This window comes from Chiloscyllium punctatum, chromosome 39 (genome assembly GCF_047496795.1).
Source record: "Chiloscyllium punctatum isolate Juve2018m chromosome 39, sChiPun1.3, whole genome shotgun sequence".
NCBI lineage: Eukaryota > Metazoa > Chordata > Chondrichthyes > Orectolobiformes > Hemiscylliidae > Chiloscyllium > Chiloscyllium punctatum.
In genome coordinates this window covers 63,726,345-63,741,251 of record NC_092777.1, presented here as the reverse complement: position 1 = coordinate 63,741,251, position 14,907 = coordinate 63,726,345, and the positions used below count along the sequence as shown (strand labels likewise).

At 45.3% G+C, this 14,907-nt stretch overlaps 1 protein-coding gene across 4 annotated transcripts in view; it reads left to right on the top strand.

Annotated features, from left to right (window-relative positions):
* The window catches only part of stxbp4 (syntaxin binding protein 4), a 519,129-nt gene extending 508,067 nt beyond the window's left edge, over positions 1–11,062 (top strand). For all 4 annotated transcript variants that reach the window (XM_072558970.1, XM_072558967.1, XM_072558968.1 and 1 more), the window contains one exon: positions 10,041–11,062. In XM_072558970.1, the coding sequence (XP_072415071.1) occupies positions 10,041–10,155 (115 nt within the window). In that variant the 3' untranslated portion in view covers positions 10,156–11,062. The remainder of the gene's footprint in view (positions 1–10,040) is intronic.
* The last annotated feature ends 3,845 nt before the right edge of the window (positions 11,063–14,907 follow it).

Here is a 14,907-nt window from a genome sequence, read left to right as displayed (position 1 = left end):
AGAAGATGCTCAAGGGGCCAAATGGATTACTGTTAGTCCGATAAACATGGAATCTCGAGGTAAGGTAGAGAAGTTCAGGACCTCCTCAATGGGGGGGATTATGTACTGAGGGCTGTTGTAACCGACACTGAATCAATTATTTAAGTAAGACTGAGCTGCTGCATTTCACTCAGATTTGCATTCATATTTACATACATATATACCCACCCCTCACTGTAACACTCATATATACCCCACACCACTCACTATAACAATCGTATATATCCCACACCCCTCACTATAACAATCGTATATATCCCACACCCCTCACTGTAACACTCGTATATATCCCACACTCCTCAGTGTAACACTCATATATACCCCACACCCCTCACTGTAACACTCTCATATACCCCACACCCCTCACTGTAACACTCTCATATACCCCACACCCCTCACTGTAACACTCGTATATACCTCACACCCCTCACTGTAACACTCATATATACCCAACACCCCTCACTGTAACACTCGCATATACCCCACACCCCTCACTGTAACACTCATATATACCACACACCCCTCACTGTAACACTCATATATACCCCACACCCCTCACTGTAACACTCATATATACCCCACACCCCTCACTGTAACACTCATATATACCCCACACCCCTCACTGTAACACTCTCATATACCCCACACCCCTCACTGTAACACTCGTATATACCCCACATCCCTCACTGTAAAACCCTGATATACCCCACACCCCTCACTGTAACACCCTGATATACCCCACACCCCTCACTGTAACACTCGTATATTCCCCACATCCCTCACTGTAACACTCTCATATCCCCCACATCCCTCACTGTAAAACTCTGATATACCCCACACCCCTCACTGTAACACCCTGATATACCCCTCACTGTAACACTCGTATATACCCCACACCCCTCACTGTAACACTCGTATATACCCCACACCCCTCACTGTAACACCCTGATATACCCCACACCCCTCACTGTAACACCCTGATATACCCCACACCCCTCACTGTAAAACCCTGATATACCCCACACCCCTCACGGTAACACCCTGATATACCCCACACCCCTCACTGTAACACTCATATATACCCCACACCCCTCACTGTAACACCCTGATATACCCCACACCCCTCACTGTAACACCCTGATATACCCCACACCCCTCACTGTGACACTCGTATATATGCAACACCCCTCACTGTAACACTCATATATATCCCACACCCCTCACTGTAACACTCGTATATATCCCACACCCCTCACTGTAACACTCATATATACCCCACACCCCTCACTGTAACACTCTCATATACCCCACACCCCTCACTATAACACTCGTATATACCTCACACCCCTCACTGTAACACTCGTATATATCCCACACCCCTCACTGTAATACTCTCATATACCCCACACCCCTCACTGTAAAACCCTGATATACCCCACACCCCTCACTGTAACACTCTTATATACCCCTCACTGTAACACTCGTATAAACCCCACACCCCTCACTGTAACACTCTCATATACCCCACACCCCTCACTGTAACACTCGTATAAACCCCACACCCCTCACTGTAACACTCTCATATACCCCACACCCCTCACTGTAACACTCGTATATATCCCACACCCCTCACTGTAACACACGTATATACCCCACACCCCTCACTGTAACACACGTATATACCCCACACCCCTCACTGTAACACTCATATATACCCAACACCCCTCACTGTAACACTCATATATACCCCACACCCCTCACTGTAACACACGTATATACCCCACACCCCTCACTGTAACACTCGTATATACCCCATACCGCTCACTGTAATACACGTATATACCCCACATCCCTCACTATAACACTCGTATATACCCCACATTGGGAGGGGTGTGGGGTCTATACATGTGATACAGTGAGGGGTATAGGGTTCTTCAAGTTCATTAGCTGCTGTTTTAGTGTGTCGGTGGGTTTGTGGGCTACCATGATGCCAAGGGGTCTGAGGAGTCTGGCAGTCATTTCTGAGATGTCTTTGATGTTGGGGAGAGAGACTTGGGTTTCTGGACTTGTTTTGTCTGCTTATTTGGGTTTGTTGCTGAGAAATCGGCGGACTGTATTCATTGGGTACCCATAATACAGAACATTATTTAAATGAACCAACACACACTGCAGCACAGAGGAACTACGCAGAGCAGAGGAAAATCACCTATATCGCGTACTCAAAATGCATGGGTACCCAATGAACACAGTCCGCCGATTTCTCAGCAACAAATCTAAACAAGCAGACAAAACACATCCAGAAACCTTAGCCTCTCTCCCCAACATCAAAGACATCTCAGAAATGGCTGCCAGACTCTTCAGACCCCTTGGCATTGGTAGCCAACAAACCCACCAACACACTAAAACAGCAACTAATGAACTTGAAAGACCCTATACAGACAATGAGCAAAACTAATGTCATTTACAAAATACCATGGAAGAACTGTAACAAACACTACTTTGGACAAACAGACAGAAAACTAGCCACCAGGATACATGAACACCAACTAGCCTCAACACGACATGGCCCTCTCTCAGTAGTATCCTCACATACAGATGGGGAAGGACACCACTTCGACTGGGACAACACATCCATCCTAGGACAAGCCAAACAAAGACACACACACGAGAATTCCGAGAAGCATGGAATTCCAACCGGAAATCTATCAACAAACACATTGAGTTAGACCCCTTCTACCATCCCCTGAGAAAAGGAACAGGAAGTGACTTCATCACAGGAAATAACATCCACACAGGAAATGACATCACCACAGGAAAAGAAACCCAAACATATAAATAGAAAGCGGGAATTTTCAGCATTGCTTCGCCTGAGGTACACTGAAGAGATTACCTATTGGGTGATGAAACATCTGGAAATGAACCTTCCAGCTCAGTGAGCAAACCGACATCCAAAACCTCAACCTGAGCTAAAAATCTTCTCAAACCTCACTCGTATATACCCCATATGCCTCACTTTAACACCCGTATATATCCCCCATGCCTCACTTTAACACTCTTATATACCCCACAACCCTCATTGTAATACTTGTGTATATCCCACACCCCTCACTGTAACACTTGTATATACCCCAGACCCATCACCGCAACACTCGTATATACCCCACATCCCTCAGTGTAACACTCATGTATATCCCACACGCCTCATTGTAACACTTGTATATACCCCACACCCCTCACTGTAACACTCGTATATATCCACACCCCTCACTGTAACACTCGTATATACCCCACACCCCTCACTGTAACACTCATATATAAACCACTCCCCTCACTGTAACACTCGTATATACCGCACACCCCTCACTGTAACACTTGTATGTACCCCACACCCCTCAGTGTAACACTCGTATATACCCCACACCCCTCACTGTAACACTCGTATATACCCCACACCTCTCACTGTAACACACTATATACCTCACACCTCTCACTGTAACACTCATGTATACTCGACTCCCCTCACTGTAACACTCATATATAAACCACTCCCCTCACTGTAACACTCGTATATACCCCACACCACTCACTGTAACACTTGTATGTACCCCACTCCCCTCACTGTAACACTCGTATATACCCCACACCCCTCACTGTAACACTTGTATGTACCCCACACCCCTCAGTGTAACACTCGTATATACCCCACACCCCTCACTGTAACACTTGTATATACCCCACACCCCTCAGTGTAACACTCGTATATACCCCACACCCCTCACTGTAACACTTGTATATACCCCACACCCCTCACTGTAACACTCATATATAAACCACTCCCCTCACTGTAACACTCGTATATACCCCACACCCCTCACTGTAACACTTGTATGTACCCCACACCCCTCAGTGTAACACTCGTATATACCCCACACCCCTCACTGTAACACTCGTATATACCCCACACCCCTCACTGTAACACTTGTATATATCCCACACCCCTCACTGTAACACTTGTATGTACCCCACACCCCTCAGTGTAACACTCATATATACCCCACACCCCTCACTGTAACACTCGTATATACCCCACACCCCTCAGTGTAACACTCGTATATACCCCACACCCATCACTGTAACACTTGTATATACCCCACACCCCTCACTGTAACACTTGTATATATCCCACACCCCTCACTGTAACGCTTGTATGTACCCCACACCCCTCAGTGTAACACTCGTATATACCCCACACCCCTCACTGTAACACTCGTATATACCCCACACCCCTCAGTGTAACACTCGTATATACCCCACACCCATCACTGTAACACTCCTATGTACCCCACACCCATCACTAAAGACGGATCTATCCGGCACCTCTCATTGTAACACTCTGATGTAACCCACGCTTCTTATAACGAGCTGATGTACTCATTCACCTTTATTGTACAGAATTAAAATCGAGCAATCAGCATCTTACTAATCTAATAGACTCTGAAACCCACTGCAGTGTTTAATTCAATCTCCCCAGTAATTGAGTGTGAGTACACCACACTGACAGTGAGGCTGCTGTATAACCAGAAGGATACATATTCTTCCCCAGTACAGTCCTATCACTATAACGTACATCATGAGGCTTAGAAAACCCTTCTGATTTGAATCAAGTTTGGAATCAATCCTTTTTAATAAAGCCTACATTCTTTTTAGACAAAAATCCTTAAGTATTGATTGGTCAGTTAATTTGTGGCTAGATAATTATGCAAACAAATTTACCCAGTTTTGTGGTTACTTGCATCCAAATTATAATAAATAGAAGCACATTTTAAAATAAATTATATAATTTTAAAGGAATTACAGGAGCAGAGCAACCATAGAGGTAGATGAGAATGTGGAATTCGAAACCGAACTAAATCACCTGTGATCTTATTGAATGGCAGAGTAGGTTGGAGGAACTGAATGACCTACGTCAGCTCATGTATATGTTGGTATCAGTTTCCCAACACAATACCTAGAAGATGTCACTCTTCACAGCTGATAAATAGAGACATAGAATGCAAAAATGCAGAAGTTGTGATGGACTTGCATCAAGAATAATCACTGATCAATCCAATGGGAATCTGTGGTTGCCAAGTCCTTCTTAGAAGGTTAGGATAGGCTTAGTAGGGGCTCTTATAGGGTTGTGAGTTCAAAGAATAGTGGACCAGGGAATAAGTAAAGATAAGTAAAACTCTTGTGGTGCAGGGATAGTGTCCCCAGTTCAAGTCCTATCTGCTCCAGCGATGTATAATAACATCCCTGAACATGTTAACTAAAAATAACTACGAGGAATAGAGTGCATGGATTTAGGCTTTTTGGCAAGCGATGGGGGCCAGGGAGATGTGAATTAGCACATTGTAACACAGAGTGGATAATGTCCCAGAGCTTGCTGCCAATTAAGTGGAAACAGTCTATCATTTCACAAGAAAATTGGATGCATACTTCCTCCTTCTATCAATGGCTTCATGGACGGAATTATGTACGGACCTGAACAATGTGGGCTATGGTGAGAAATGTAGCAGAAAGGAGGAGTCCAGTTTGGCTTCTCTTGATGTCAGGAGCAATTCACTGCCAATTCCAGGCATCAAGGCATGTTCCTCAGTAGGCAGTAGCATGTTGCCTGTTAACAGAGGTCACTGCTTGGTAACATCCTCACCCCATCAATAGGCACCTTCCCGACCTGCTACATGCCACAAGCAAATACAACAAAACTTTTCTCACCGCGGAAGGCCCAGCAGGTCCTTGGTGACTTCAGCTCACTCCTGGCTCCATCCATGATCCTTTCCAAGCAGTGGCCTCTCAGGGCACCATGATTCATGGGCATTGCCATCCAATCATTTCCAGTCTCTCAGGATCATCATGGATCCACTTGCAGAATGGTGAGGAAGTACAGGGTGTAGACCGGATCGAAAGGCCACAGTGAGGACAATGTATCTGCAGCAATCGGCACCAGGCTGCATTTCAGGGCTGTTCACCGGCTCTCGCTTGGTCACCACCTGGATCCTCACAGCATCCCTTCCTTCAAGTCACATAATCAGGCAATGTATCTTGTTGCTCGGCAGCCCTCACGCAGGGTCGGGGGTGGGGGGAGCTGTTACCTTTTGCTGTCTGGCACTGTTTTATATCAGTCTCACAGCTACACCATGTGCCAAAAGCGTGTGGGGCAAGCAGCCATGCCTGAAAGTCTTTCGGGAATGTCCTCATTCAAGAGCAAGGAGGTATCCATGGGATGTCAAGGGCACCCTCTAATAGCAGTCCAGGAGATTGGTCAGTTAAGGGATCTAGTAGGGGTGTTCTCATTCATGGGATCCAGGCCTCTGCAATCCAGGAAGCAGGACACGGAGCTAGGGTGGGTAGGATCAGGCTGGGCTAATGCAGTCAGGAAGATGTATCGGTAATAGTCAGGGGTCTGTGCACATCTCAACCATGATTGGATGGTTAGATTGCTCAAAGCCTCTGTCAGGTCTGCCCAGAGAAACTCGGGGGAAGGGGTTTGGGGGAGCAGGATTTGGGGGGATGGGTTGGAAGGCGCTGCTGGAGGAAGGAGACTTGGGAACCTAATGTGTGGATTGGGGGCTGTAGGCTGAGGGGAAGGCAGGGTGTGAATTGTGTAAAGGGGGCAACTGTTTTTGTAAGGGGGGACATGAGAAAGCATGGATAGGAACAGGGTAATGAAGGAGGGCAGTTATCCCACAGTCAGGAGCACTGGGAGGGGGGGCGCGGTTGGGGGGGGGGGGGGAAGCACGAGTGATGTCCTGACCTGATCACCTCCTGCCAGGGGCTGTGAGGAAGATGGGCAGGTGAAGGATAGGGACCTGTGGAGGAGTAAGGCCTGGGTGTCTCAGGTGAAGAACTACCGGAAAGGGGATCTGGATGTTGAGTCTCACCGACATGGAGGGGCGGAGGCTGGAAATGTCCGCCCAGAGATCACACACTGTCACCTTCCATTGTACTGGAAATTGAAACTACACAATGGGAACAAAAATGGCTGCAACCAGACCAGAGTGGGAAGGGCAGATGATTGATTTGTGAGGAATCACTGCCCGCTGTGAGGAAGGAAAGGTTTGTATACTATACCACACAATCCCGGAATCCTAATGCATCAGCTCCTTGTAAGTTCTACAGCTCCATACAGATGTGTTGCAAAACCATTAATGTTGAAGTATGCGAATTGAGATACCCACGTCACCAATATGCCTTCAAAAGGATTTGGGTTCTTTCCTCTCCCATTCCGTCTCACTGCCTTTCCAGGTTCCACACCTAGGGTTGGAGAATCTCCTTGGCAGTCAAGCTCATTGGCCTTGGACATTTGATCAGTTGACCCAAGGGGCAATTATGCCTGGCCAGCCCAAACATGCAGATGTTGGAAGTCTGACGCCAAAACAGATACTGCTAGGCAATCTCATCAGGTCAGCCATGGTCTGTGGAGAGAAAACAGAGTCAAAGCTTCAAATCCAGTGACCCATCTTCAGGGCTGATAGTAACTAAGAAAAGGTGGTATTTATGGGTTGGGATGGGGGTGATTGGTAGAGAATAAACATTAGGTGGAGATGGAGTCCAGGGAAAGAGAGAACAGCCGATGGGTGGACAAAGGATTAGATAATGGTGAGCTAGGGAGATCAAAATTAGAGGGTCAAAATGGGTTGGCAGTGATGAAAGCAGCCTCTATGTCAGTAAAGCCTGGTGTGTGGGGGTTTGTAAGAGGACATCGAAGAACGTTCCAGCTCTAAAATGATTGAACCCAGAAGTGTGGCCTTGGAAAAGCACCGCCGGTCAGGCAGCATCCGAGGAGCAGGACACTCGATGTTTCAGGCTGGAGTCCTTCATCAGGGGACAAAGGGCTCCTGCTCAAAACATCGATTCTCCTGCTCCTCAGGTGCTGCCTGACCTGCTGTGCTTTTCCAGCATCACACTCTCGACTCTGATCTCCAGCATCTGCAGTCCTCATTTTATCCCTAAAATTATTGAGTCTCCTTCCCAGAACTCCTTGGATCTTTAGGGATTGGAGAGGGGAGGACAGGAAGGGCCTAGCCATCTCTGGACTCTCCCAAGTGGAAACCTCGGAGGGGGCGATGTATATCAATCCTTCTCTGGCTGGGGTCTCCTGGCACTGCCCTGTCTTTTTGTGAGCAAGGGCACCTTGTGTGCCAGGTTCCCTGTTGTAATGCCTTTGGTCATGAGGACCAATAGTTGGGGCAATGTGGTGCTCAAATCCAACCGACCCTGAGATTATTGGCCCTGGGTGTGAAAGGCCACCATCACCCTGTCCATGCAGACAGCCAGATGATCAGATGCTTTAAGCAGCTGATTCCCTCCAGCGTAGCTGTGCTCCTGCAACTTCTGGCCGGTGAGGGTCCTTGTCTCCCGTAGACCTGCCCCTGTACCTTGTTCTTCGTGTGGAGCTGATGTGAGCTCTTTACAGAACAAGAACATTATACACAAAGGTCTAAGCAAGTGCCTCAGCAGCATTCCTCTGAGTGTCAGAGGCCTGGGGCATTCCTTCCTCAGCCAGCTGTGAAGACATGGCACTGAGGAACCATTACTCCCAAATGTTCTAAAACAAACGTTTCCACTGAGGTGTTAATATCTGAGCTGGGGAGGTGGGGCAGCCTTGCTGATGTTTTTTGGGATGCCTCTAAACTCTGTCCCACAGTGCACTCCGTTTTTCCACAGCGATCTTGCTCATTCTGTTGGCACCTGCAAGACACAGAGGTGTGAAGGCTACGTTGCCAATGAATGGCACTCACAGCTGGGTTAACAATAGAATGAAGAGTGGTACTCTCTCGATTGTTGGGACATGGATGTTGTGGAATCAGGGACAGAATTCCCTCCCAGTAGTGGGTGAGGAGCCTGATGTAGACAGCCCTTTCACCCATCCTGGCTCCTTCCTCATTTTTATAGGCTATTCTCCCGTGTAATGGAAGGAGAAGGAGGGTTTGGGTCAGGTGAAAGTGGGCAGCACAGAGTTTAGTGCTGGTCTAGCTGGTACTGAGTAGGATGTCCTGGATGAATGAGTGGGCAGCACAGAAGCCACGCAGGGTTAGCAGTGTGACATTGTGGAGGGAATGAGCAAGGGAAGATGTTGCTGGTAATAGTGAGAGTGGTGGAGCATGAGCATTGGTGGGAGGGTGGTGCAGTAGCTGAGATAGAGTGAGTGTGAGGAAGCTGAGCAAAGAATGTGTGGCACTTACCCTGGTGGAGTGGAGATAGTCACTCTCCTTACAGCTCTATTAGACTGTAGTTAGAGCACTGACCTAGGTGTTGAGGGTCTGGTATGTACCCACTTCTGCCAGTTTTCAAGAAAGAGGACGCCCTTTTCAGGACCATCCCGTCCACCAGATCCCTGCTGTAGAATCATGCACAATCTTCCCCTTCCCAGGCAGTTTTGGAAAGATTGTGATCCACAAGGGCAGCTTGGGTCTGCCAGTGCTCATTAGGTGCACAGCAACCTTTTAAAGATGGCATGGGCACCAGTGATGCTGGGCTTTTGGCAGATATCTGCTCAGTGGCAGGTTCTGCCAGTTACAGTGGTGGGTAGGATGGAGCTAGAATCAGACAGGAGCAGTGAGTAGATATGGGGTAGGTGGATACTGAGGTGAGTTTGATGCGTTGAGAGATCTCTCTAACCCTCTGTGAAACTTGACAACATTAACACTTTGCCAAAAAGACTCTGATTCCGCATTATATATCTGTGGCTTCTGCTCTCTATTTCTCTCTCTCTCTCTGTTCCATTGATAATCAATCACTCTGTCCTCTGGCCTCCTGATTTTCTCGGTGCCTTGTTTATCCCCAGTTCACTCTGTACTTAGCTCCCAGATTGCATTCCTGTGTTATTATTGATTTTCAGCTTCTTGTCCTGTGCACCCTTAGCTTGGAGCAGATTTCAGAGTTATGTTATATTTTGAACATTGTGGGTAAAGTAAAAAGCTGTTTGGACTTTCTGAAGCTGGTTTTCCTTTCTTCAGCCACGTGACCCAGATGACTTCATGGATCCATCCAGTGACTAGCACCTTGAGCTTGCCCTGTGTGGAAAGGAGCAGCAACAATGAACCTCAAGGCCCTCCAGAATTCAGGAGCTGATGGAGACAGAAAACCTCTGGAGTTGACGGGTTTCATGTAAAACCAACCCCCACAAATAACACCCACCAGCAAGATCATGCAGTAAAGATCCTCAAAAAATACTCTGAGAAAATACTCTGGCAACGTTTTCAGTTTTTTTTTATAAGCAACGTTTTTACTGCCACAAGTTAGAATGCTGAGTTTGTATGTTGGGTTTGAGTTGTAACTCAGGCTAGTAATGGGCTGGATGGAGTGAGATTATGTCACCTCAGTCCAGTATCTCAATGACACAATCCATACAATAACACTAAATATTGCCTATTTTTTGTGTTACATTTTTTAGCTTCTAATGACTAAAACAAGATTGTTGGAATCTGGATAATTTGGCATTGCTGCAGAGGGTTTTTAAAGATAAAACGTAAAACTGAAATAGTCATCTAACCCTATGCTGTCCCTTTCCCGGAAGTGGTTGATGGGAACAGTGTAGAGACAGCTTTACTCTGTATTTTAACCCCTTGCTGTCCCTGTCCCCAGAATGTTTGATGGGGACGATATCAAATAAACTTTACTTTCATTTTCAAGGATTCAAGGGAGTTCTACTTTAGTTCACTTTTAGTTCAAAAAACTAGAGGTAGTTTTATTTTTAGTTTTACAATCTAGAGGAGGCTTTACTCTGTGTCTAACCCTGTGCTGTATCTTTCTTGGGACCCCCATGTACAGGGAGCTTTATTCAGAATCTGACTGGTGGTGTACCTGCCCTGGGAGGTTACAGTCTTAAAAGGAGCCCTTCTGTGTATCTAATTTATACTGTACTTGTCTTAGGGGTGTTTGTTACAGATAATGGGAAAAACTGTTCCTTTCTTTATGTCTACTTTAATTTCTCTTTCTCTTGAACCCCATACAGTCCATAATAAAGTAAATAATTTTGTTTGGAGAGTTTGAAGTATTTTTTGGAGGATGATGACTATTCAGCACACACTGTGTACAATCTATTTTCCGTGATCCAGCCTGAGATTATCATCCCCAGCAAAGTACTGAGGGGCTACTGCACTTTTAAAAGGTATGACTTTTTGAATGAGCCAATTAAAGCCCTTTACGACATCTCAGATAGATATGAGAAATTCCACGGCATTATTTGAAGAATAGGTAAGCTGTCCCAGTGTCTCTGCTCATAATTATCTCTCAACTCTTATGATTCACTGGCGGGTAGTGCATTGAAACTCAACCCCCACTATTCCCAGTCATTACAAAAGGTAAAGATTTTTCAGAAGTACCGAAATTTCCTAATTTGTCTTCTAGAGTTAGATTGACAGAGAAAGCACAAAAATTACAAGTTCTTATAAATAGACTGCAGCGATATGTAGACAGTTATGAAATGTTAGGTATGAGTATTATTAAAACCAATCCCTCTTTCTGTCTCTCATACACACACACGCGCGCGCACGCATAGACAGGAAGAGAACCGGTTTTATGTACAGAGGGTGAACTGTGACAGCAGTTCAGTGATCTCTCTTCACAAGTTTGCAGAGATGGATCTTCTACTAATCAGAAAATTGCTCCTGAGTCTTCTGTTTTCCAGATGCTTCCTAGTTTGCAAGAGACACAGGGTGGCTGGTTCACTGATAAAACTTCTGATTTATTGATTTACAGCAACTGCTGACTGACAGTTAAACAGGTTTTCCTCAGGCTTAGTGTAGTTTTTACACCAGAGAACAGAGAGCGTTCCTGAAGAGATGGTTGTCTGAATAACTTCTTTGTATCTTGTTCACAATCCCAAGTTGTTCAGCTAGCTGAGAACCAACTGCATAATTATTGGCAGGCCGCGCTTTGTCATTGGTAGCTGGTCATTAGTCCACAAACCAATCCATGACTTTACACCAATCATACCCAAAGCTTCAGCTCCAGTTGGACAACAACCACATCCATCACCTGGAGCTGTGCAAACAATGTTCACAATGAGCATCAACTTACTTGCTTCCAAACAGTGCATTAATCCTTGTAATCACTGTTTTTTAGGACAGTTCTTCTCTCATTTCAGACTACAATTTAAAAAAACACTGAAGTAAAAAGGTACAGCCTTTACATCATCAATATTAGGTGAAAGTGAGGAGTGCAGATGCTGGAGATCAGAGTCAAGATTAGAGTGGTGCTGGAAAAGCACAGCAGGTCAGGCAGCATCTGAGGAGCAGGAGAATCAAATCAACATTACTTAAATAGATAATCCGGACATAACCACTTCATTTGTGGAGCTTGGTTTGCAGAAATTGTCTGCCATATTTCCTACAACTATGACTGCCTTTCTAAAAGTACTTTGTTCACTGTAAAATACATTGCAAAGTCTTGAAAGGTCATGAAAAGCACTATATAAAATGAAGTTCTTTTTTTGAACCAGATAACACTGCTGTGTAGCCCAGAAAACCTTGATGTTTGATTGTGTTGTGAAGATAATAGCTGAGTGTCTACTGTCGGGTCTATACACAGCACGTCTCTGCATTTTTTTCAAACAAGCTGACATTTCCACAAGACTTTCGTATAGGTCTGTTTTTCCAATTAGTGCATCTGACAGTCAGCTCAGGCCAGCTTCTCGTCTGAGAGAGAGATTTACTCCAAACTTTCTGCATTATACCAAAGGAAAGCATTCCCATGTAAGGAGCAAGCTGCATTTCACTGAGTTTTGACTTGCTCGGTTCAGAAGGAGGGTCCTTAATACAGGGCACTCTGACTGAAGCAAATTATAGCTTTGCTCCTCTGGACTAGCCCACAAAGAAATGCGAACAAACCTGATCATTGAAAGTGTGATCCCCTTGTACTCTCAACATTAAGTTCAATCTGTGAACATGACAGGATTTTCACAGTGGCAGTATGAGTCAGACACTGAGATGCAGAGTCTGATCAAAGGATTACTGAAGGTACTCTTTTCGGTGCTATTACAACAAGCAACAGCACAGGCAGCTGGTCAGATAGATCACACCTCAATGTACAAAGGAACCTTGTAAGGAAATGAACAGCATTCCAAGCAGCTCTGAATATGACCTGACATTGTCACCCCTTCCCATCACGGTCTACCTTCCCGTTAAGCTCAGCTCCCAAGGCCCACCTTTCAGAATGGCTACAAGGACAATGCCAATTCCAGCTGTAACAAGCTGCAGAGACATGTACGGTAACAGCACTGCTTTCAGTCTCTACTACCAGAATTAAAGAATGATATAAAAGGTCTTTGGTTATCCTTTTGGGTAGGTTTTCTGGTGTCAATCAATCATTGACAACTGTACCTTCAGCTGTCTGGAGCCTAAACTCTGAAAATCCCTCCTTTAAACACTTCCACCTCCTCTAGCCATCTCTCCTTTCAGACCAAATATCGTTCACAGGCCCTTATATCTCGCGATATGACTCAACGTCATGGAGATTTGGTTCAGCCCTGTCACATACAGACTCTGGTGAAATATTGATTCACATGGGTCCTAGTGTAATACGTGGTTCGGTCATTTGGCTGGGAGGGAGGTGATCGCTGGTTTACAAACCAGAGTAAGGCCAACAACATGGGTTCAATTCCTGTACTGGCTGAGGTTATCATCGAGGCGCATCCTTCCCAATCTCTCCCCGTGCCTGAGGTGTGGTGACCCTCAGGTTAAACCACCACCGGTCGTCTCTCTCTTGCTATCTCTAATGAGAGAAGCAACCCAATGGTCTGCGAGGATTATGTCGACTTTAGCTTTGGTGTAGTACTCATAAACGCAGGCCCTGTAATTTTGAGGACTAGGGGGGATTTTACAATACAGCAATGAGGACAAAGAAACTGATACGGTATGGGAGAATAGAATATGAAAGCAATCTAGCTAAAAACATAAAAATTGATTCTAAAGCATCCATAGTTATGTAAAAAGAAAATGTTTGGCCAAAATGAATGTGGGTCCATTACAGACAGAGAACTTACAGTGGGGAATAGAGAAATGGCAGAGAAACTAACTGATTACTTTGTGTCTGTTTTCATTGAGGGAGGTACAAGAAATCTCCCCCAATGAGGTCTAAGTGGCTCGGGAGAATGTGGAGTTAAAAGAAAGTTAGCAATAGAAAGAAGATTGGACTGGAGAAATTATTGGGAAATTGACATTCCATTTGCCTTTCTAAACTTCCCTGGTTAACCAAGATTAGCTCATCCATTTCCTAGGATCCTTCTTCCTTTCATCATCAGACCCAAAATACCCTGATCACTGGGATCCTTGATCCTCAACATATTGTTCTCAGAAACTGTCTCACTCTCTGAATTCTTCTTCATGGCTACCTTGGCCAATTTGACTATCCAATCCACATGAAGATTTAAGTCATTCACAATGAATGTTCTGCCTTTTTGCATGTCATCATTATCTAATGATTTATTCTCTGTCTTACTGTGTAGCTACTTGTTAGGGAGCCTGTAAATTACCCCTACAAGTGATTTCTTCTCCTTGCTATTTCTTACCTCCACTCTACATCTTCTAAGAGGGAAATGGGTCTGGGTGGGTTACTCTTCGGAGGGTCAATGTGGACTGGTTGGGCCAAAGGGCCTGTTTCCACACTGTAGGGAATCTAATCTAATCTAATCTAATCTAAATGTAATCATTTCTTGCTATCTCATACTAACAAAGCTATCCCACCATCCTTACCTTGCTGCTTCTCCTTTTGAGTAATCACAGATCCCTGAATATTTAGTTCTTAGCTTGAATCTCATGATCAGCATTACTTTGCAATGGCTATTAGAACATGTCCATTATGATCTCTTTGTCCTAGGTTGCA